Consider the following 23692-nt stretch of genomic DNA (forward strand, 5'->3'; position numbering starts at 1 on the left):
GCACCTATGATTAGCAGGATCAGTCAGGCATCCATGGTTCAACTCGGGCCTAATCTAAAGGACAAGTCCACCCCAACAAAAAGTTGATTTGAATAAAAAGAGAAAAATCCAACAAGCATGCTACTAAAAATTTCGTCAAAATCGGATGTAAAATAAGAAAGTTATGAAATTTTAAAGTTTCGCTTAATTTCACAAAACAGTTACATGCACATCCTGGCTGGTATGCAAATGAGGAGACTATGATGTCATCCACTCACTGTTTCTTTTGTGTTTTGTTATATGAAATATGAAATATTCTAATTTTCTCCTCATTGTCAAGTGATACAACGATTAATTCCTCCCTGAACATGTGTAATTACCATTGTTTAAAACTATATGGTTCAGTCAAGTTAGTCCTTATTGTCAAATCTATAAAAAATGAAATATTGTATAATTCAAACAATAAAAAAGCAAAAGAAATAGTGAGTGATGGACATCATCGACTGACTCACCTAGTTGTGCATATCACTGTTTTGTGAAAAATAAGCGAAACTTTAAAATGTCAAAACTTTCTTTTACATCCGATTTTGATGAAATTTTCAGCACTATGCTAGTTTGATTTTTCTCTATTTATTCAAGTCAGCATTTTCCTGGGGTGGACTGGAACTTTAATACCTTATGCTCTGGGGTTCTCTCTGAATTGAGACCAACTGGAATTCAGATGAAATAAACGACAGTGACATTCAGTATGCATAGAATAACAAGCTTCATTCGTTCATTTTCTTCCCATTTAGAGATGGCAATCCTGCGGATAAGTTGTTTGATAGCATGGAAGAGAGAGATTCTAGGAGCTATAATAGCATGATCAGAGGATTAGTGAAGGTGAGTAATTATTCAATACTCACATTGATCAGTACCGGCCTCACAGAAACATTGATAGCGTTAATAGAGGTCTTGGTGCACCCGGTAATTTTTCATCAATGCCTAACAACACAACAACATGTTATTTACATCTTGGATAAACATTTTGACATCACAATCTGAAAGATGTGACTGAGCCCACTGCTTGCACTCTGTTAGGCTAACAAGTATTCTGTGCAGCCGGCACTAATTTTTTCAGAGTAGAAAAGAAATGCTAGGAGCTAGGGGTAGTGCTCATTCAATATTCATGTTGATCAGTTGTTTGAAAGTATTGAAGAGACAGATTCTAAAACAGTGGTAAGCAACGCATGCTAAATGCCCCTATTGGACCCTGCAACATGATTCTTCACTCACCAGTGAGATGCTGCAAGAAACTTGCAATTGATTGCAAGTCAATTTTTTTTAGGACCAAAATGAAATGAAAGTTGTGAATTTCATTGCAAGTTTGCAATCGATTGATGGTTTACTTTTTGAGTGAACATGTCTGAATTGATTTACTTTAATATTTTAGATCTATCACTCGTAAATTTGCATCTAATATTGCAATTGATTCCAATCACAAATATTGCACTTCAAGAAAACTCATTGAGAACTCTTGGTTTTAGGAGCTATAATACCATAATCAGAGGAATAGCCAAGGTTGTTAGACTGGTGTAATATACATGTATTGGTATAATATATATTCATATGATATATAATATTTTTTTCATTCATTTCATTTATTTGACCATCTAAAATCAACATAGTACATGAACATCATAAAACAAGTATCATACAAATTAGTGAGAGTATTGTACTTTCTTATTACATCATATAGATGAATCCACAGTATATCTCTTCTTTTCTTTCACTTTGATTTTAAGCAGATTTTCTGTGTATTGAATTTTAGAATAATTTGCAACCAACTCAAACATGCAATTCAATGTGATTTTGAAAACCATTAAAACAAGGAGATGATATGAGATTATTTGCTTAATAATGGTATGATTGCGTCTTCATAGCATGGAGCTCACTCACGTGCATACACCCTTTACAATGAGATGCAGGAGAGAGGGATACAAACTGACGTCCATGCCTATAATGCGTTGATAGAGGGCAGTATCAGCATCAGAGACGATTATAAAGAACGGTGGTCTGTAATGGCAGTAAGTGATCAAGGATTCAAAATAATCACAGCTCTATTTATAAAGGCAAAAAATAATAATAAAAATAATTTCATGTATGGTTTTGTCTTTTTAAAAGTTCATAGTACATAATGTCCCATTCCTATTTAATAAAAATCACAATGAGATTAGAAATATTAGAATAAGAAATAAAATAGGCATTTATGAACTGAAAAAAGGAAATAATTAGTAAGAAAATAGTAGGGTTGAGTGGGAGAATGACATGGAATAGAAGTAGTTGACTTTTAAAACTGTTACAGTAGTCCACATACACAATGAGTATAAAAAAGACCTTTTATATGTATTAAGGAACATTCTCTGCTGACAAGCTTTTTCATTCACTCATATTATGTTGTCATAAACAAGTGTATAAACAGGTCGGGGCATACTGATTTGTCATGACAATTACGCATGCATAGGTGTACAGTACATAATATTAAGAAAACACACTGAATGGGCATGTTCATTCTTAATGACCTGTTCACTCACATTCCATAGTTAAGATCATATCACATCAATCAAATTCTTATATGAAATGGGGACCCAGCTCTGCTAAAGCCATGGTAGTTATATAGCGTTATTGTACACTGCTGAAAGTCTTTTGATAAAGTTAGTGCTGTGTTCTTTGTAAGCAAGTTAACTTCTCATTATTATTTATTCATTGCTTGCCCCACATAGCAACTGATGAAACAGATGGATATAGAGAAAGTACAACCCAATCTAGGTACATTCAATACTCTGCTTGACAATCTAAGAATCATGGGTGCCCTTGGACGTAAAATGGGCCTTAAAACGGTAGCAGAGATGAAGGCATGTGGTGTTGGTAAGAAACATTTTAACTAAATACCTTTCTATGACTTTTATTTCTTTGCAGGCAATGTTTAATTTCTATGTCTTCAGATACTCTGATCTAATCTCTGATTTAGGCCAAATTAATTTTTTTTTTATCTTCAGGCACTTTTTTTCACAACTTACTGCCTAAAATCTGCGACACTGGACAAGCTACAAGCTAACTACAATTAATGGGGATTTTCCAGGACTACATGTACCTTTTTAGGTTCCAGGGCTCTTTTGAGCATATTGAGGGCAAAATCACCCTGAGCCCCCACATAATTTTGTCCGTGCTCTGATTTAATAATCTTAGGAATTGGTGATAAAGGCAGAGGTTAATATTGATTTGACTTTAGAGAATCTGAGCTGCAAGATCCCACTTCTCACCTGGGAATGTGAAAACATTATGCCAGAAAGTTGGTATTTAGTACTCCAAAAAGTGAAATATAAAGTGACTGAAAAAATAAACATCTTAATTTCATGTCATATTAATCTCCTGAGAAGATTTAATACATGATGATTTTCCAGTCACAGATATCCTAGAAGTGTCTGCAGGAATTCATTTTTTTTTCTTCCTGGGTGTTTTTTTCTTCTGTTTGAACAAAATTAAATAGAACATTAATTAAAGCTCAGTATTTTTTAAATACAACCTTTGTAATGTGAATTACAAAGGTTTTAATTCTGCATTGATGTTATTGATCAAATTATGTAATGTTATTTGCAGTTAAAGGTTTTTTAATACTGTACTTCATTGATGCTATTGCATTGGTGTTATTGATCACAGCACAGTTTGATTGTCAAGTTACTTACGTAATAATAAATCATAATTGTTTTCTTTGTTTTCAGAGCCCAGTCTTGGAACTTACAGTTTGCTGCTTATGATCTTTTATAAAGACAGTAAGATATCACTTCTTTCTCTTACTTGGGGAGAATGAAAGAGAAGAAGAGAACAGGGAGAAATGAGGAAATCAGCTTTGGTCATGGGACATTTATATTGAAGTATGGTGGACTCTCATCTAACATTTCAGCATTACAAATTTTAGTGGCCTTTGAAGCTTCAAAGACTATATCCTGAAATTTGCAGCCCTTGTTGTAGGAGTAACGAAAATTAAGAAAAACTTAATGCAGATTTTATATCTATTACGCACCTGGTCAAAACAAATTGTAAGTTCATTCACAAAATTTGTTCTAAGAAAATAATGTTTTTTTGTGTGTCATCCTAATTTCTGTTCTAGGGCATACACAATATAGAATTTAGTATTGAATTGTGACTGCACATTTTTGGGGACTAACCAAACTTAAAATTTGCTTTAAGGAGAGAGGAAAAAGAGAAGAAGATAAAAGGAGGAGGGCAAGAATGGAGGGGAGAAAAGAAATAAGATAAGGAGGAGGAAGAGGGAAAGGAGAGAGGGGAGGGATTATGAGAAAGAAGAAAAAAGGAAGAGGAATAGGAAACAGAGGGTAAAAGATAGATATCAATGAGTATGTATGTAAATAAGTATCAAATGCCATGTAATATGAATTTAGCAGTATTTGGGAGCAATTTATGAAAATTATTACTCCATTTATTTGTACAAACATTCCAGAAAAATTACATATATATTTTCAGGACAAGAACTCTCAATAAAACTGTAAACTTTAATTTGTTTTAGGTCTTCCCCCTAGTGATATCTTGTATGATATAATGGATACGATAGAAGGACAGGAATTCTCAATGAGACATCCTAAAGATGGTAAGTGCTGCAATTATTCTTTATGAAGGAAAAAAATGCTAGGTCAAAAGTCAAAGCTCTCAGAAGTTAACTGAAGCATATTTTTGAACTGGCAATGGTAGAGGCATAAATTTAAAATCCATCTAGTTTCTTTAAAATCTAGCCAGGAAACTGAAAATACTGTTGCAAAAAACAAACATTGAATGAAATTGTGTTCAAATATTGGCTCTAGGTTTTTTTTTCACGTATTAAGATTTTTTTCCCATTGATATTGCAGTATGAGCATTTTCTGATTGTTATTTTTAAAAAATATTTTCAGTTATCAGAATTTTATTAAAATCTGAAAAATATTTAACCAATCATTTAAATGTAAATAATTAGTTTTTATTCTGTAGTATTTGAATTTGATCCTGATTAATTGAGAGTAAACCAGTTTGAAGCAGATGGAGAGTGACACATTTTTAAAAGACTTTTTTTTAATGGATAAGTAGGATAGATTATATTACATACATGAAATTTAATTTCTTAATTTTTCAGTGAAAATAGAGCACTGTAAAAATTAATATGTAATCTCTTTGTGTTGTGTCTGCCATTCTTTTGTCGTTGCCATTACATTGTGCAAAGTCTAACTTGAACATGTATATGAGATACTTTTGAAAGATACTTTTTCATATCAAAGTTGCCAAATGATGGCATCATTTTATTTCTAACAAGTTGTTCTTATTCCTGTTTATTTCCTATTGTTTTCTTTTTCTAGTGGAATTCTTCAAAAATGCCATGTCTGTGGTAAGAATTATCTTAAATTATTCATTTGTAGAGAAGTAAAAGAAATAGTATAATGGTTTTGATTGTTTCAAATATGTACCAGTTCGGTTTATATTTTAATATATCAAAGTGCCAACAAGTAAGAAGGTAAATGCATAGATATATGGATAGATTTAGTAGGTGAATATATGAATAATTTGTTTAGAAAAAAAATGACAGAAAAAGAAATATATACTTGTAAATATTGAAAAAGCGATCATATTAAATGTAATCCAGTTAATTTATTCTGTTATTAGTTATTGATGATGTATACAATTTATATTTTTCTATAAACATTGATTTTGACTGCTGCAATGTGAAATAACAGGAACTGATATGGTATGGAATTGTCACTAGGTCATCAGTGCAAATACATTTCCTTTAAGTCACTGTACAGGAAAGAAAGAGTGGCAACAAAGAACACAGTGGGAAGATAATCTATCAGGAGCAGACAGGTTTTAGGCTAAGCGAAACTGTGAGGAAAGTAGCGCAACAAGAAACGTGGGAAAGACTAGTTGTCTTGGGGGCAGTTTCATAAAGCTGACTTTAAGAATGGCTGGTGATCCTTTCTTACACGCTAAACCATCACCAATGAGTATACCATTTACCATAAGAAATGAACACCAGTCAATCTTAAGTCGCTCTGTACTTACGAACAGCTTTATGGAACACCCACCTGGTTCTGTGGTGTTGTCCTGATATATCAGACTGTGCGACAAGTAGATGGATTCTGTAAACCGTGAATGAAGGACATATCAAATATACGCTACCTACCAAAGCAATTGTATTGCACACATAAACATAACATTAACAAAACATTAGGAATGGGGGCTGCTGTAGAAGATTTTGTGAGTAAAGTGCCCCTTGATAAATTTTAGTAACATGAATGAGATAAGGAAACACATAAGGGCCCATATTCTGAAGTCGGGTTTAACTTAAACTCACGTTTAAACTTGTGGTTTAAGTATGGATAGCCAATTGTTACATAAATGACTAAGAGTAGAGATATCATACTTCAGCTCATTAGGCTCTCAAATCATTTATAATTGTCTAGGAAGTATAAATATTGTCTTCACCATCAATGAATCAGGAAAGAGCACAGTATACATAAGAAACATGCAACTTAATAAAAATTTTGATACTTTTGACTTCCCATAATTAAACTACAACTTTAAACCTGAGTTTAAGTAAAACCCGACTTCAGAATACAGGCCAAAGGGTTTTGACAAGAGAGACATAATAAGGAAACAAGATTGCACACGCAAAAAGAAGGGGGTGAAATGAAAATATAAGCCTTGTATTCAACTGTTGGGTAATAGATTTCCAAATAATTACACTTCATAGGAGGATTGAAACCCCTTGGCCCGTATTCTGAAGTCAGGTTTAACTTAAACTCAGGTTTAAAGTTGTAGTTTAAGTATGGGAAGCCAAAAGTATCAAAATTTTTTATTAAGTTTTATCTTATGTTTACTGTGCTCTTTCCTGATTTATTGATGGTGAAAACACTCATCTATTGATACTTTCAGACATTCATGAATGATTTGAGAGCCAAGTGAGCTGAAGTATGATATCTCTACTGTTAGTGATTTATGTAACAATTGGCTATCCATACTTAAACCACAACTTTAAACCCGAGTTTAAGTTAAACCTGCTATCAGAATACGGGCCCTTTTTTTTCAACTATTCAGTTCAAGTTGGTGTTTGTTTGATTGTGTATGTAGTGTTTATCACTGAGGGACGTGGAGCTGGCATACAGGGTAGACCTTCTTCTTAACACTGGAGAGAATTACAAGCTTGCCGGTGATTACACTGGTCAAAATGTCTACTAGTGAGTATCATACCAACTCAATAACTCACTCTCTTTCATTTTCATTTCTAATATTTGCGACCTTTATTATTAATCTAGAAGTAGTAAAAGTGTGTTTGATTATATGTGTTATGATTATTTCACACTACACCCAGATTATTTGTATACATCTGAATTACCATTTGCTGAATTCTACTTAATTGTTTTTTTGATATTAATTCTCATTGTCTTCCTTTAAATTATTTTGATTATTCTGATTATCACTTTCAATCATGGGTAGAAATATGTCCCCGAAGGTAGGGGGGACCACAGGGGCTGGAAGATTTGACAAGCAAAAAAAAAAGTTATCACCTAAAATGTAAAGTCAATTTAACCAAAACAAAATTGACAAGCGAAAAAGAGAAAAAAGAAAAGGTTTTCACCAAAAATGTAAGATCAAAATAGGTGTATTATTTTTATTGTGAATGATGTATTTCCCTCCATCATAAAAGACTAAAAATAGTAGGGGACATTTGATATTGTGTTCCCCCCTACTATTTTTGGTAGGGGGGACATGCCCCCCCCCCCCGGGATTTCTGCCCATGCTTTCAATTACACCTCACTGACTGAAATAATTTGATGAAAATATTGTAATTATAAATCACCCTTTCGTGTGATTTAGAATATTCTGCAGTTTATGAAGAATAGAGTTGTCATAGCTTGATGATGGTTTAGGTACTTTTTCTTTTAGCTGATATTGTTGTCAGTGATAATGAGTCAGGGTTCACGATTTTTGTCTCACCTGCATAGCAGAGTGAGACTAAAGGCACCGCTTTTCTGACGGCGGAGGCATTAACACCAAATCTAAACCGAAGGTTAAGTTTTTGAAATGACAGCATAACTTAGAAAGTATATGGACCTAGTTCATGAAACTTAGCCATAAGGTTAATCAAGTATTTCTGAACTTCCTGCCTGAGTTTCAGGTCACATGACAAAGGTCAAAGGTCATTTTCGGTCAGTGAACTTAGACCATGATGGGGAATCGACATCAAAATCTTAACATAATGTTAAGTTTTTGAAATGTCATAACTTGAAACTTGGACATAAGGTCAATCAAGTATTAATGAACAACCTGCCTGAGTTTCAAGTCACGTGACCAAGGTCAAAGGTCATTTAGGGTCAATGAACTTTGGCCAAGTTGGGGTATCTGTTGAATTACCATCATAACTTTAAAAGTTTATGGATCTGATTCATGAAACTTGGACATAAGAGTAATCAAGTATCACAGAACATTCTGTTGTGAATTTCAAGTCACACGATCAAGGTCAAAGGTAATTTAAAGTCAATGAACTTTGGCCAATTTGGGGGTATCTGTTGAATTACCATAAAAACTTTAAAAGTTTATAGATCTGATTCATGAAACTTAGACATAAGAGTAATCAAGTATCACTGAACATCCTGTGTGGATTTCAGGTCACATGACCAAGGTCAAAGGTCAATGAACTTTGGCCATGTTGGGGTATTAGTTGAATAATTATCATAAGTCTTAAAATGTATGGATCTAGTTTATAAACTTGGACATAAGAGTAATGAAGTATCACTGAACATATCATGTTAGTTTCAGGTCACATGAACAAAGTCAAATGCCATGTAAGGTCATTTAACTTTGACCATTTGGGAGGTAATTATTAGATTGCTGTCATAACTTTCAAAGTTTATTGATATAGTTTATAAAATGCAGATATAGGGGTAATCAAGTATCACTGACAAGTCTTGGGCTGCATGATCAAGGTCAAATATCATTTATTGTAAATGAATGTAGTATTGTATCTTTATATGAATGGTGTTTTTTGTGAATAATTATTTTATAGTAGTTTTCAAAGTCAACACTGCTGCTATATTAAATCATGTGATGCAGGTGTGACTGCCAGAGGCACTCCACTTGTTCTGTTCAAAACATCGTCAAATTAAGCAATGGCAATTTGGGATTTTATGTCTTTTTGTAATTAGCCATCTTTCTTTTGTTTTCTTTTCTTCTATTCAAAGTGGAAAATTCTTTCATTTAATCTGTCTGATGGACAATGCTGAATCCATGTTTGAATACTACAACAAGTTTGTACCATCAGTAAGTTTCACCTTGATTACAATTTTGTACCATCAGTAATGCACACTTTGATTTTAACCCATGTTTGATTACAATTTCGTACCATCATTAAGTCACACTTTGATTACAATTCATGTTTAATTGCTAAAACAAGTTTGTAATATCAGTGAGTAACACTATGTTTGCAATACATGTTTGATTGCTCCAAGTTAAAAATGTTAGTAAATCACACTTTGATTACAATTCATGTTTAATTTGCTAAAACATTTTGTAACGTCAGTAAGTAACACGATGTTTGCAATCCATGTTTGATTGCTTATACAAGTTTGTAACATCAGCAAGTCACATTGTGATTTTAGTCCATGTTTGATTGCTAAAAACAATGATGTAATATCAATAAATCACACTTTGATTGAAATCCATGTTTGAATACTACAACAAGTTTGTACCATCAATAAGTTTCACCTTGATTACAATTGTGTACCATCATTAATTCACACTTTGATTTAATCCATGTTTGATTACAATTTTGTAACATCATTAAGTCACACTTTGATTACAGTTCATGTTTAATTTGCTAAAACAAGTTTGTAACATCAGTAAGTAACAATATGTTAATAACCAAAGTAAGTCACACTTTGTTTGCAATCCATGTTTGATGCTACAAGTTAATAACCTAAGTAAGTAACACTGTTTGCAATCCATGTTTGATGCAATAAGTTAATAACCTAAGTAAGTCACACTTTGATTGCAATCCATGTTTGATGCCAGAAGTTAATAACCTAAGTAAGTCACACTTTGATTGCAATCCATGTTTGATGCCAAAAGTTAATAGCCTAAGAAAGTCGCACTTAGATTGCAATCCATGTTTGAAGCCAAAAGTTAATAACCTATTAAAGTAAGTCACACTCTGATTGCAATCCATGTTTGATGCCAAAAGTTAATAACCTATTAAAGAAAGTCACACTTTGATTGCAATCCATGTTTGATGCCTATAGTTAATAACCTATTAAAGTAAGTCACACTTTGATCGCAATCCATGTTTGATTGCTTAAATAAGTTTGTAACATCAGCAAGTGACATTGTGATTTTAGTCCATGTTTGATTGCAAAAAACAATTATGTAATATCAATAAATCACACTTTGATTGAAATCCATGTTTAAATACTACAACAAGTTTGTACCATCAGTAAGTTTCACCTTGATTACAATTGTGTACCATCATTAATTCACACTTTGATTTAATCCATGTTTGATTACAATTTTGTAACATCATTAAGTCACACTTTGATTACAGTTCATGTTTAATTTGCTAAAACAAGTTTGTAACATCAGTAAGTAACACTATGTTAATAACGTAAGTAAGTCACACTTTGATTGCAGTCCATGTTAGACGTACAAGTTAATAACATCAGTAAGTCACACTTTGATTGCAATCCATGTTTGATGCTACAAGTTAATAACCTAAGTAAGTCACACTTTGATTGCAATCCATGTTTGATGCTACAAGTTAATAACATCAGTAAGTCACACTTTGATTGCAGTCCATGTTAGACGTACATGTACAAGTTAATAACCTACGTAAGTAACAGTATGTTTGCAATCCATGTTTGATGCTACAAGTTAATAACCTAAGTAAGTCACACTTTGATTGCAGTCCATGTTAGACGTACAAGTTAATAACATCAGTAAGTCACACTTTGATTGCAATCCATGTTTGATGCTACAAGTTAATAACCTAAGTAAGTCACTCTTGATTGTAATCAATGTTTGATGCTACAAGTTAATTACCTAAGTAAGTCACACTTTGATTGTAATCCATGTTTGATGCCAAAAGTTAATAACCTAAGTAAGTCACACTTTGATTGCAATCCATGTTTGATTGCGTAAACAAGTTTGTAACATCAGCAAGTCACATTGTAATTTTAGTCCATGTTTGATTGCTAAAATAAGTATGGAATACCAATAAATCACACTTTGATTGAAATCCATGTTTGGTTTGCTTATCAAACAAGTTTGTACCATCAATGAGTAACACTTTCATGTATTTCTTTTTTTTCTTTGTATATAGGCTTTGATCCCCAGTAACATTGTTTATATGGACATGTTGAGATCATTAGAAACTGCCTGTGCATATGACAATATTCCTCAACTATGGAATGGTAAGTCAGTGTATGTAGAGAACTCGTGGTGCAACCTGTATAAGGATATTAAGCATTGATGTACAATGAATAAAATAGGGGGAAAAAGCAATGCTATTTCACCACGTTCTACGGTTGTCCTCCACAATATTTTGCATGGTGGGTAGAAATTATGAAATGATTTCATGATGGCATTTCTGAATTATTTTCTTTAAGTGCAGCACATTTTTAATTTTACATTTATTAAATATTTTTATATCTTTATTTTTTTTGTGTGTGTGAAATCGTGGCCCAGTGGATTAGTCTTCTGACTTTGAAACCAAGGGTCGTGGGTTCGAATCCCAGCCATGACGTAATTTCCTTCAGCAAGAAATTTATTCACATTGTGTTGCACTCAACCCAGGTGAGGTGAATGGGTACCTGGTAGTAATTTATTCCTTGAAATGCTTCCAAGCTGGAAAAAGCGAGGGTAATAATATCCAAGTCATTTGGAAGCACACAGGTGCATTATATTATAGTGTGATATGTACTATAAAAGAACTGCATTATTATTTTTTTTTCCTTTCTCTTTCACTTTATCTACTTTCTTTTTTATCCCCTCTTTCTTTTTTCTTCTTTCTCTTTCTTTTACTTTACCTCTTTGTATTTGTATTCTCGTTTTTTTTCTCCATCTCTTCTTCTCCCCCTTTTTCTCCTTCTTTATCTCTCTCCCCCCAGATATGTGTATGTATGGTCATCGATATCGTCAGGATGTTTTAGAGACTCTCGTCCAAGTTATGGCTACCTCATCCGATGCAAGCACAGAGGTAATCAACGGTCCCTTGTTCCCACCATCCCTGCTCTGATCTTATAAACATTTATATTCGGGACTTTTCGCATCATCTATGGGGAAACTCTCTACAAAGCATCGATTCCTTTGAAAATGCAAAAGAAATCACAATGTAGAGCTGAGAGACTTTTGTCGAAAGGTGGTGGTCTGGGACAGCAGATCATCCAAAGATTTGTGCCCGCCGAACAATTGCTAATATGTCATTGTCTCGAGTCAAGAGATTCCGATGCTGTCCCGGTTCACCAACTTTCGACAAGAGCCCCTCAGCTCTCCATTGTGATTTGACTTGCATTTTCAAAGGAATTGGTGCGTTGTAGAGAGTGTCTCCAAAGTAAGTGTTAAAAGTCTGGAGTATTTACAAGTATGTGATTGCATATAGCCATGAATACAGGTGGGTGTTTCATAAAGCTGTTCGTTAGATACGAATGACTTTATGCATGACTGGTGATCCTTTCTTATGCTATGTGATATCTCTATGTAATTGAGTTATTACATAAAAACATGTTCCACTCTTGCGTAAAGTTGTGCGTAACTTTACCAGCAGCTTTATGAAACACCCACCAGGAATAAATAACATCTTTGCAACAACAGTCTCACCTTCATGGCAGAGGCAGAGGCAATGCTATTCTGAAGGAAGTAGTGGATGCATCGATATGATAATCTTAAAGTGTCCGGCAATTGACAAATCATGGGGAAATTGAATCAATACGAAATTTGCAAAAAGGCCAATTGACTTGCATAATATAATCCATCTTTCATGAGCGCCCACTGGACTAATGCGATAAAAGTTCAGACAGCACGAATTTGACAGAACTCGTGATGGTTATTTACTTTGGGTCGTTGCAGTTCTCTTTTCCAACAATCCCAATTCCTGGACTCTTTGCAGGTCTCTTGATTGCTTAACCAAAATGAATAATCTCTGTGCAGTTACATGTTACAAAGTGAAAACACGCAGTTTACATTTGGTTGGTTAGTCTACTAACTAATGCTCTCCTATATTAGACCTCCCAGACATGCCAACGTCTATTACATAACACCCCCAGGCATGTAGCCGAGCGAAAGACTTGAATCCCTTCTCTGTTCTGAGATTAGCCTTGATTTCCCCATGATTTGTCAATGTAAGGTCGCTTTAAGATTAAGTTCATAACACGTCACCAGGGTTTTGCAGAGGATGAGGTTATATTTCCTAGACCATAGGCAGAATAGCAATCGAGTAGTCTAGGTGGGAAATTTAGGTCATAAAAATCAAGGTCAAAGGTCATTTTAGGGTTATGAATGTAGACTATTAATTAAAGGTTAAGGTTTTTTTATGTTAACAGTCAATGAAACTGAGACTTGGTGGTTTTTCAATTATCACCAATTATTCAAGATTAATATCTTTCACACAACATACATTTATCTTTAAAACTTCACATGCACTTTGATAATCGTGGAAGGTTGATTCCGAGATATTCTTAGGATGCAAAAAGCATATGGTTTCAAGGTCTATTGAAATGAGCAAATGCATGGGCTAGTGCTTTTCAGTAGTTACGAGAGATTTAAGGTAGCCCATTGAAATAAGGAAAGTGATATGCAAGATTTCATATAGCACTTGATACAATGTTTATCACTTGCATCGAGTGATCAAGCATTCAAGGAATTCCTTCCTAATGGATACCCTTTTACTACACCTGAGCTGAGAGTAGCAAATGTAGTAAACTGCCTTGCCAAAGGACGTCAGTGTTAAAGTGGGATTTGAACCTTAGACCTTATGGGGAAAAGACTCATCCACTGATCCACAATAGTTCTACAGTCCTAAGGAGTAGAAAAAATATCAAGCATTCAAGGAATTCCTTCCTAATGGATACCCTTTTACTACACCTGAGCGGAGAGTGGCAAATGTAGTAAACTGCCTTGCCAAAGGACGTCAGTGTTAAAGTGGGATTTGAACCTTAGACCTTATGGGGAAAAGACTCATCCACTGATCCACAATAGTTCTACAGTCCTAAGGAGTAGAAAAAATATCAAGCATTCAAGGAATTCCTTCCTAATGGATACCCTTTTACTACACCTGAGCGGAGAGTGGCAAATGTAGTAAACTGCCTTGCCAAAGGACGTCAGTGTTAAAGTGGGATTTGAACCTTAGAGACCTTATGGGGAAAAGACTCATCCACTGATCCACAATAGTTCTACAGTCCTAAGGAGTAGAAAAAATATCAGCAGTAGGGCTCAAATCCAGTGGCAGCATTTATATATCCTTTGAATTCTCTTTATATCCCTGTGCATTTATAATGATAAAAATATAGGGTATTGGTATAGCCACCTTGTTACTATTAGGTGCCCATAGCCTTTTTAGGAATTCCTTCTTTCTGGTACCCTTCAACCTCACCTTGGTCAAGTGCAGCACATTTTTGATCAATTTCTTGCTGAAGGAAATGATGCCATGACTTGTACTCCAACCCATGAACCTCTGTTTCAAAGTCCAGAGACCAATCCACTTGGCCACAATGCTCCAAGTGAAAGCTAGTATTCATATTTAGTTCTTTATAATATTTTCATACATTTTGTAGCATAAATCCCAGTTTTGCTCTGTTGCACTGGACATCATATCAGCAGCCAAGGAATCAACCTCAAGAGCAGACCAAATCAAGTAAGTAAAAATGATAATAATCATCATCATAATGAGGATTATAATAAAGATGATAATAATAATAATGATAATAATAAAAACAATTATGATAATAATAATGAATATAATGTTAATAATGATAATAATGTATTAATAATAATGATGATATAATAATAATGATGATAATAATAATAAGGTGATAATAATAATAAGGCCTGGTGGCCTCAAGTGCTATACTAGAGCTTCTGTGAATGATGTGCTGAATTGATTTGTCCCTTACATTGTTGGTGAACGGAGCAGCAAGCAAGAGGCAACCAGGCCTCACGAGCCGCAGCTGAGAATACAGATAGGTGATTTTATTCAATGTACACAATTTTATTTTTATTTTTTTGTTACTTAGATTTATATTCATTTTCTATGTCTAACAATTGTAAGTGCTGTGATTCTTTTTTGTATAGGATATATAAATAACCATTATTGATAAAGATAATGTTAAGAATATTAATGATAATTATAATGATGAAAGGAAAAAAAATTCAATATCTCATATGAGAGGCTTTAGTATATATAATTGAATGAATGATAGATCTTTTAACTTAAAAAATAGAACAGATTTAGATTTTATTGTGAGATCACAAGAAATAAACAAAAAATGAGAAAGATTGACCTCAGTCTTATCAAGTATAACATGAGAGAGAGAGAAAGAGGATAAAAAGGATATCCATGTAATACAAGCAAAATGAATGAAACAAATATAATATCTTAAATAAGTAATTATATAGAATAAAAAAAGTAATGCAAGATAAACTCAGGAACTGGTAACAACAAAAAATAAAATGTTCACAGAATTTAGCAAAATTTATACAGAAGGATGAAAAAAAATTACATCTGCCAAATAATTTTCCAGGAGAATTTTTAATTAAAGAGCAAGTGAAGATCAGAAAATGACTAAAAAATATCATGTCTATAGTGTGGTCCCACATGTTGTTTTCTGTGTTAGCTACACCAGGAAAAGCATGTGGTAATGAAATTAATTCAGTTTCAAGCAAGCCTGAAATATTTTAATTGTTCTGAAATAAGCATTCTGGTATATGATAAACACTTTAGGATTGTTTCCAACTATTTCCTGTCGAAATTAGATTTCCATTCCAGAACCCGAACTTAGCTTTAAGAAGATTTTGATTTTCCTTGATTTATTCCATAGTATGGGTCATTTGTTTTCAATCGATGTGATTGACAGTGAGGTGCAACTCTAGTTTCATATTTATTCCTGATATCGATTCAGTGGGCATTTAGGCTCAGGGTAAACATTATTCAGTGATTTTGGCAAGAGGTTTCTTTGAAATGAAAACACATTATTTTATCCACCTATCAAATTCCTGTCTATTTATTGCCAACATGCTTGATCTAATTGTTTGGTATACTTGTAGATTTATTTGTTATTCAAACTATGGGTTAAAGTTATTTTGGTTCTTTCACTTCTTTGTCAATGCCCAACATACATCCGCTTTGGATACAGTCCATATTGTTGACATAGCTGTGCTATAAAGAAACAAAAAATTGAACAATAAACGGCCTTTCTACATTTATTGCATATATTCCATCCAACTTTTTATTTCATCATCAATGTCGGAGGTTAAATCAGTGAACCTGGTGTGTAGATATAGTTTTGTTTTTTGCCAAATATTTGACCTAAATTCTGACACAGCACGTTACTCCATGAAATTGCCTTTGAATTCTCTGGAACCATATGAAGTTCTTCTCCTCTGTTGATATTGTTGAGGCCAGTGACACTTGATGTGTAATGAGTGCTAAATTAAATTCTTATTATTCTCATGTGGGAGGGGGAGGGATTTAGAAGGGATTACATTATATTCAAACTTCAACCATCTGTATATTTTTATATTAAGATTGATGTAGTAATTTATGGCCTTATGCCATATATTTTAAAATGATTTAAAAATAAACTAACACCCTGCTCAGTGCCAAACCGAAGCATTCCACTTGAACAGGAAAAAATGAAAGTTCATAAATTATTTCCAAGAAACAAGTTTGCTTTCATCTGATACCTAAGTTTTTATGTGCCAACTTTGATAAACAAATTTTATAGGGTATTGAAAAAAAATGTGAGAAATACTTGACCCCTGCCAACCTTCTCGGTCACTTTGATCACCAGACAAGATTCTTTTGGTCATACCCAGCGCAACCTCTCTCACATGGTGACAGAGCCTTTTCAGTTGTAGCTCCTACACTCTGGAGCTCACTCTCCCTTTGCTTTAATAAGATATGATTCCTTTCTTCATTCATTTAAAGCAGCACTTAAACATACTTGTATCTCTTCGCAAATAGTATTCAATCTGATTTTCACAGTGAATTACATGTAGTTAAGTCGGATATTAAGTTATTTAAGGTAGTTAAGTTAGGCAAGTTGTTGAGTTTAGTTAGGTCATATTATTAAGTAGTTTGTACTATGTAGAGTGCTTAGAGGAATTTTAATAGGTGCTATATGACTATTAAATTATCATTATTAGATATTAAATATTTCATATCTATAGTAACTATGGTGGATGAATTTTACGTTAAATTCTTTTTGATCAAATGGGAAATTTTATCTATCACCAATTTTTCTCAAACATGACTAGTTCCAATAATTTCATTCTTCTTTAATATTTCAAAATAAATCCAGGCCAAATTCTTCTGAATAATCTTCCATGAGTGTTTTATTGTTTTTGGCAAATATTCCTCAGTGCAGGTCAAAGGCCAAGGTTTATTTTATATTTCATTGAAACTGTTTTCTGGAATTCCAAATATCTTGGGCACTCATCCAAACTGTTTGTTTATTTTCTCTCATTCTTCCATTCAATCTTGTGTTACTTTATTAGATGTATGGTTATATGACATTATTATTCTGGTAAGCAATACATTATTCCAACTTAGATGTAAACATTCAATTGATTTACTCTAATGAAACTTAACTCCTCAATTTACACAACATACATTTATACCATGCTAAAATGAATTTATTTCATTATTAGTGATGCGACATGTTGACATGTTGTATTTTTCTTTGTTTTGATATTTTAGGTTTGGTTCATTGACGCTTGAATTCATCATGAGTATTTGTCTTCAAGCTAAAGAATTGGAAGCATCATGGTAAGCTGTGTTGGTATTCACTCACTAAACATTATAGAGCAATATCACCCTGACAATAAATTGAAATCAGTTTTGAAGCCTTTAATTTGTAATTGTCAATTGTTTGCAGCTAGCTACCCCATGTGTGGTCTTATGAAATAAATTTCATTCATATTAAGACTATCATTAAATTGCAAGTTTGTTTTTTTATTTGGCAAGGAAGAAGAAATTAAAGAATAAGTGTGTTTATATAAAAACATCTTACAACTTCATATACATAGGCTCCAACAAGATAACAATGCAGCCGTGACAATTAATGCAAACATTATTTAACTTAAAATTTTGATGTTCCTCCGTCTTCTTCATGAGTTTATTAGTGCAGTATCAGATCGATCTGTACATCCCAGAAAAAAGTAACCAAGAGTTATTGATGTTTTATCATAACTTAATCACAAAATGAGTGACAAATGGCATACTATATGAAAGCTTAGTCTCCTTATTCATATGATGTGACTCACATAAAACATGTTTTATCCATTAAGTAATAAGAACTTGAAAGGATATAAAAATATTATTTGGTATAAGTATCTGAATTTCAAAAAGAAAGTCACATGTATGGAAAGTTTCATATCTATTTACCGCAATCAACAGAAATAACTAAGGAATGAAGAAGTTATGTTTCTTTAAAATAATGCTTAAATTTCGTAATTTTTATGAATTAGCAATAAAAGAGCAATCAATGAAAATTCATTCTTATGGAATTAAGGAAATGCAAGCATCATTTTCAAAAGACAGAACATTGTTATTTCTTGGTTATTATTTTTATTATTGAGGTACATGTACCACATTAAAGAGCAGATGTGAAACTTGCAAGACATGATTTTCATTTTGAAAATCATTAAATTGCAATTGTGGAGTGTTGTGGCCCAGTGGATTAGTCTTCTGACTTTGAAACAGAGGGTCGTGGGTTCGAATCCCAGCCATGGTGTAATTTTTCTTCAGCAAGAAATTTGACCACATTGTGCTGCACTCAACCCAGGTGAGGTGAATGGGTACCCGGCAGGATTAATATCTTGAATGCATGAGTGCTGAAAGGCTGCTCGAGCTTAAGCTAGGGTAATAATAATAACAGCGCCTCAGAATATTTCAAGATAGATGGCGCTATATGAATGCCTGTTATTATTAATTCAGATACTGTCCAAATGACTTGGTGGTATCCTTTCAAGTTTTTTTTACTCGGGTCATGCATGAAATTGGATGTAAAATAAGAAAGTAATGATATTTTAAACTTTTGCTTATTGTTCACAAAATAGTTATATGCACAATTTATTCACATGAAAATGAGAGCATCAGTGATGTCCCTCATTACTATTTCTTTTGTTTTTTATTGTTTGAATTATACAATATTTCAATTTTTACAGATTTGACAATAAGGACCAACTTGACTGAACCATATAATGTTGAACAATGGTTATTCCACATGTTCAGGGACAAAAAACTTTGTTTCACAGGACAATGAGGAGAAAATTAGAATATTTCATATACTAAAATGCAAAAGATATAGTGAGTGAGGGATATCATCACTTTCCTCATTTGCATACTGATAGGTTCATGCATATAACTATTTTGTGAATTTTTTGTTGAGATGGACTTGTCCTTTAAATGTCATTTATGAATTGTATATGTGATAATGTTAGTTAATCTTGTTTGTACAGTATGTCTGGAGGAACTGTACATAGAGACTGAAATACATGACACATATTCATGATAGATTTCATTTCATATTACAGGAGAGCAATGCAGTATATAGAGAAGAAGAACAAAGTACCAAGGTAAGTAAAGCTTATTATTGACTATTTGCCCGTCTTGGACACAATCCCTTCTGTGACATCCTTGGGAGGGGTTTTGCATGGACTCTGCAAAATCAGCTCACAATAAACCTTTGATTGGTTTATTGTAAAGAAAAATTTGCGTACAATGGACATTGCAATGAACTCGTCACTATATATTGGGTATGACCAGAGGGCCGTTTCATAGAGCTGTTCGTAAGATAGAGCGACTTAAAGAACGTCTGGTGATCCTTTCCCACGCGCTTAACCATCACCAATGAATATAACGTTTACCACAAGAAAGGATCACCAGTCGTTCTTAAAAGTCGCTCTTACGAACAGCTTTATGAAACACCCACCAAGATGAATTGGCCAGGTGGGTGTTTCATAAAGCTGTTAAAAGTTAAGAGAGAAATTAAAAACGACTGGTGAACCTTTCTTATAGGCTATAATCACCAATGAACTTTAATGGTGAATATCATTTACCACAAGAAAGGATCACCAGTCGTTCTTAAAGTCGCTCTTAACTTACAAACAGCTTTACGAACCACCCACCTGATTCTCATCTGCTTTCTTGAACTGGTTTCCTTTAAGCCCGGCTCACACTTGAGGTCCGATGCGATGCGATTTTTTTTAAAATCGCATTTTGCATTACATAAAGTTCCAAGAAGTTAAATTATTGTATCGACATAATGTTAAGAATACTAAATCAGAATTCTGCTTTGCTGGAAGCCCTGTGGTTGGAGTAAAGTCGAAATCTGCTTCAAGTCGCAACCGATGATGACGTCATTACAATTCGGAAATGAATTTGCTTTTTTTTCCTTCAGGGAGGTTCAAACTGGACTTAATTTTCATTTCGGAAGTCCTCCTGAACTTTCTTAACTTTGATCGCTGTGATTTTATTGGTTGGAAAGTTCATATCTAATGTTATTACAATTTCTCTGAAATTCGGATCACAACGAATTTTATAGTGTGAGCCGGGCTTTAAACCAGTTTAAGGAAACCAGTTGAAAGATTGCTTTGCTAGCATCCCTATCACCATCTCTTGTTCTTGTTTCCAGAAACATTTCATGTAGAGTGGTCTTGTTGCTATGGGAACGTTCCTAACATGCATGCAATCTCATACTTCCATGCGAAGATCACTTCCCAAAGAATGGTTGTGTCCTCTCCTATGCTTTAACATAGATTAACAAGGCAAGGTGGCCTTGAAAACCACATCGCGAGGTGATTTTGCAAACTGGTTTAGAAGACTTCTTAAAGGGGAAGTTCACCCTGACAAAAAGTTTGTTGTTAAAATAGCAGAAAAAATAATAAAAAATATTGCCAAAGGTTTGAGAAAAATTCATCAAAGAATTAAAAAGTTATTAGAATTTTAATTATTTGATTTGTGACGTCATATGCAAGCAGCATTCATACATAGCGAATGGCAAAATAATGATGAAATCTCATTTTCTCAGAAAATTGAAAATGGTTTTTACTGTAGTTTTCGTATATCAATATATATCAATCATTTCACACCCGATCATGAATAGAAACAAAATTAAGTCATCAGGGCCCTGTTGCATAAAAATTTATGTCATAATGACATAAATTTCGATCATGACATAAAATCATGCATAGCTTATTCCGTTGACATAAATTTCGTTGCATAAAATCATTTATGTATTGTTTTAGCTTATGACGCGATTTAATCATCATTACATAAACTGAATAGTCATGAACGAGCCTGTTGACATAACTTGGCATAAGTTGTCATTTTTCAACCGCAGGAAGCTCTTGCGAAAAAGGGTCTTCAGCTTTCTATTTGGACGGGATAGAGGCCTATCCTGGTATGTATCAAATTTTCATTGTTGTATATCGTAGATAATAGATATATCTCACGTTCTGACCAAAATTAAAAGTTTCTAAGTATGAGGAGATGTTTTAAATAAATCATTATCGCCGTCAATTTTATGTAATGATTGCTCGGATACTCTCCGGCTGCTCTTAGCCGTACAACGCTGGCAGTGCTAGCCGGAGGTTCCGGCGTCTGACAAAGACAAATAATGCATGGAATCAACAACAACAGAACAGTGCTAAATAATCTTCACGACATTGAACATTGATTTTAAGGTTCGGCGTCGGATAAACACAAATAATTCATGGGATGAACACTGACAGAAAACAGTTTTAATTAATCTTCACGACATTTTATTGGACATTTTCATTCATTGATTTGAAATTAAAGGTTTTTTAAGAGCATCACTGTTCTTCCTGGAAAGATCTATGTTAACATTACTCGTTAGGCCTAGTGTAACGTTAGACTTCGAGCCGAACTGTCTAAGATTAGACTAGAAGTCTAGACTAGACACTCTATAGAGTCTATAGTACTATACAAAACAGCTCTGTGACTCACCGTGAGGGCCTAGCCCAGGCCTAAATAATTAGTTGTGCTGAGCCTATGTTCGGAGATTTAAAAAAAACCTTAAATTTAGGCATGTCACTGTCAGTGTCAATGCAGGGCCAGGCCCTAGCAAGTAAAAGCTTGGCCCCTTTATTAAGTGCTAGTCTAGATCTAGATCTATTGTTATCTAGTTTTCTATCTAGGACTAGATCAAGTCTAGGGTCTAATTTAGACTTAGTCTAGCTCTAAAATAATATAAGTTAAACTTGTCTTAGTTTACTTAGGTGAGCTGAGCTGGCCATACAATTTAGTCTAGACTCTAGTCTAGGCCTACCCTGGTTTGGGCCTTGGTCCTGGCCAGTGAATGAGGTAGTGCAGCCCTGCCCCTGGACTGAGTCTGGCTGGGGCTCCTTCCATTCATATTTTTATTAATAGATCAAAATCGAGACCTAATCTAGTTTAGCAATACAAGAGATCTAGAATAGATCTAGCTCAGGGCCCCAAAATTGTGTTTACATCATTAGTAAACTAATCATTTGTGGGGCCTATATATCATTTATATGAAACAAGTAACATTATAGATCTACTAGAACTACAAAAGTTACTTTAGATCTATTCTATGTCTAATCTTTAGCCTGACTTTTTAACTCTGACATCAAAATTCAAATACAATCTTGTATATGTGTAGGTTATAACTTAGACCTTTGGGAGACGAGTCCTCCGCTGCCGACGCTACGGTGATGGAGCCCCCTGGGTTTATGATAGAGCTGTGGAATAGGGTGTCTAGCTCTAATATGATATTAGTTTCTAGTGCCAGGAGTAGAGGCCTAGATGATTTATTAGTTGGTAGATGTGCACTTCAATAACATGTGTAGAGTATAAGACCTTAGCAGCGAGGGGGGGTTCCCTCTTCGTTCAGAAAAAAAAACAGCAAAGTGATTGGTGTGTAATAAAGGTGATAAAATAATTTAGAAAATCCTGGGTCACCCTCTGTGTTAATGAAGAATGGAGACTACTGAACAGGAAGGTAAAGAAGGGGGGGGGGGAGAATTACACACTGAACTAATTAAGTTAAACACTGAACTGAAAAGACATGTAACTTCACGAAAAACTGATGACTATGTTGTATGTTAATATCTAATAAAGATATTAATGTACATCTATGATGGATTAATTTCTATTAATTTTCAAATCAGTGCACAAATAATATGCTTGGAGAAAAGGCATTTCAGTTACTGGTAACTACAGGATTTGGTTTCTGATCTGTGAATAAAAATAACCATGACAAATGAAATTCTCTTGATGACTGTTATTAAGAACTCATAGTATATTCTATTCCTTTTACCTATTTACTGTAAAGAGGATTTCTTTTAGATCAGTTACTAGAGGGGTGCTTTTTTAGAAAACAAAAACTGGCAATTTGAAGTAAAGAAAATCCCTAATTGTATGAATAATAGAATTATAGGGCCT

General features: G+C 33.8%; 1 protein-coding gene across 1 annotated transcript in view; it reads left to right on the top strand.

The window, feature by feature from the left end:
- Nucleotides 1–23692, top strand: part of LOC121425018 (pentatricopeptide repeat domain-containing protein 3, mitochondrial-like) — a 51492-nt gene that overhangs the window by 12373 nt on the left and 15427 nt on the right. The window contains exons 9-21 of the mRNA XM_041620951.1: nucleotides 774–861; nucleotides 1902–2045; nucleotides 2742–2886; nucleotides 3741–3791; nucleotides 4547–4627; nucleotides 5364–5392; nucleotides 7132–7238; nucleotides 9243–9321; nucleotides 11372–11462; nucleotides 12159–12247; nucleotides 14820–14899; nucleotides 17963–18031; nucleotides 19801–19842. Coding sequence (XP_041476885.1) covers nucleotides 774–861; nucleotides 1902–2045; nucleotides 2742–2886; nucleotides 3741–3791; nucleotides 4547–4627; nucleotides 5364–5392; nucleotides 7132–7238; nucleotides 9243–9321; nucleotides 11372–11462; nucleotides 12159–12247; nucleotides 14820–14899; nucleotides 17963–18031; nucleotides 19801–19842 — 1095 coding nt within the window. The remainder of the gene's footprint in view (nucleotides 1–773; nucleotides 862–1901; nucleotides 2046–2741; nucleotides 2887–3740; nucleotides 3792–4546; nucleotides 4628–5363; nucleotides 5393–7131; nucleotides 7239–9242; nucleotides 9322–11371; nucleotides 11463–12158; nucleotides 12248–14819; nucleotides 14900–17962; nucleotides 18032–19800; nucleotides 19843–23692) is intronic.

Source organism: Lytechinus variegatus, chromosome 12 (genome assembly GCF_018143015.1).
Source record: "Lytechinus variegatus isolate NC3 chromosome 12, Lvar_3.0, whole genome shotgun sequence".
NCBI lineage: Eukaryota > Metazoa > Echinodermata > Echinoidea > Temnopleuroida > Toxopneustidae > Lytechinus > Lytechinus variegatus.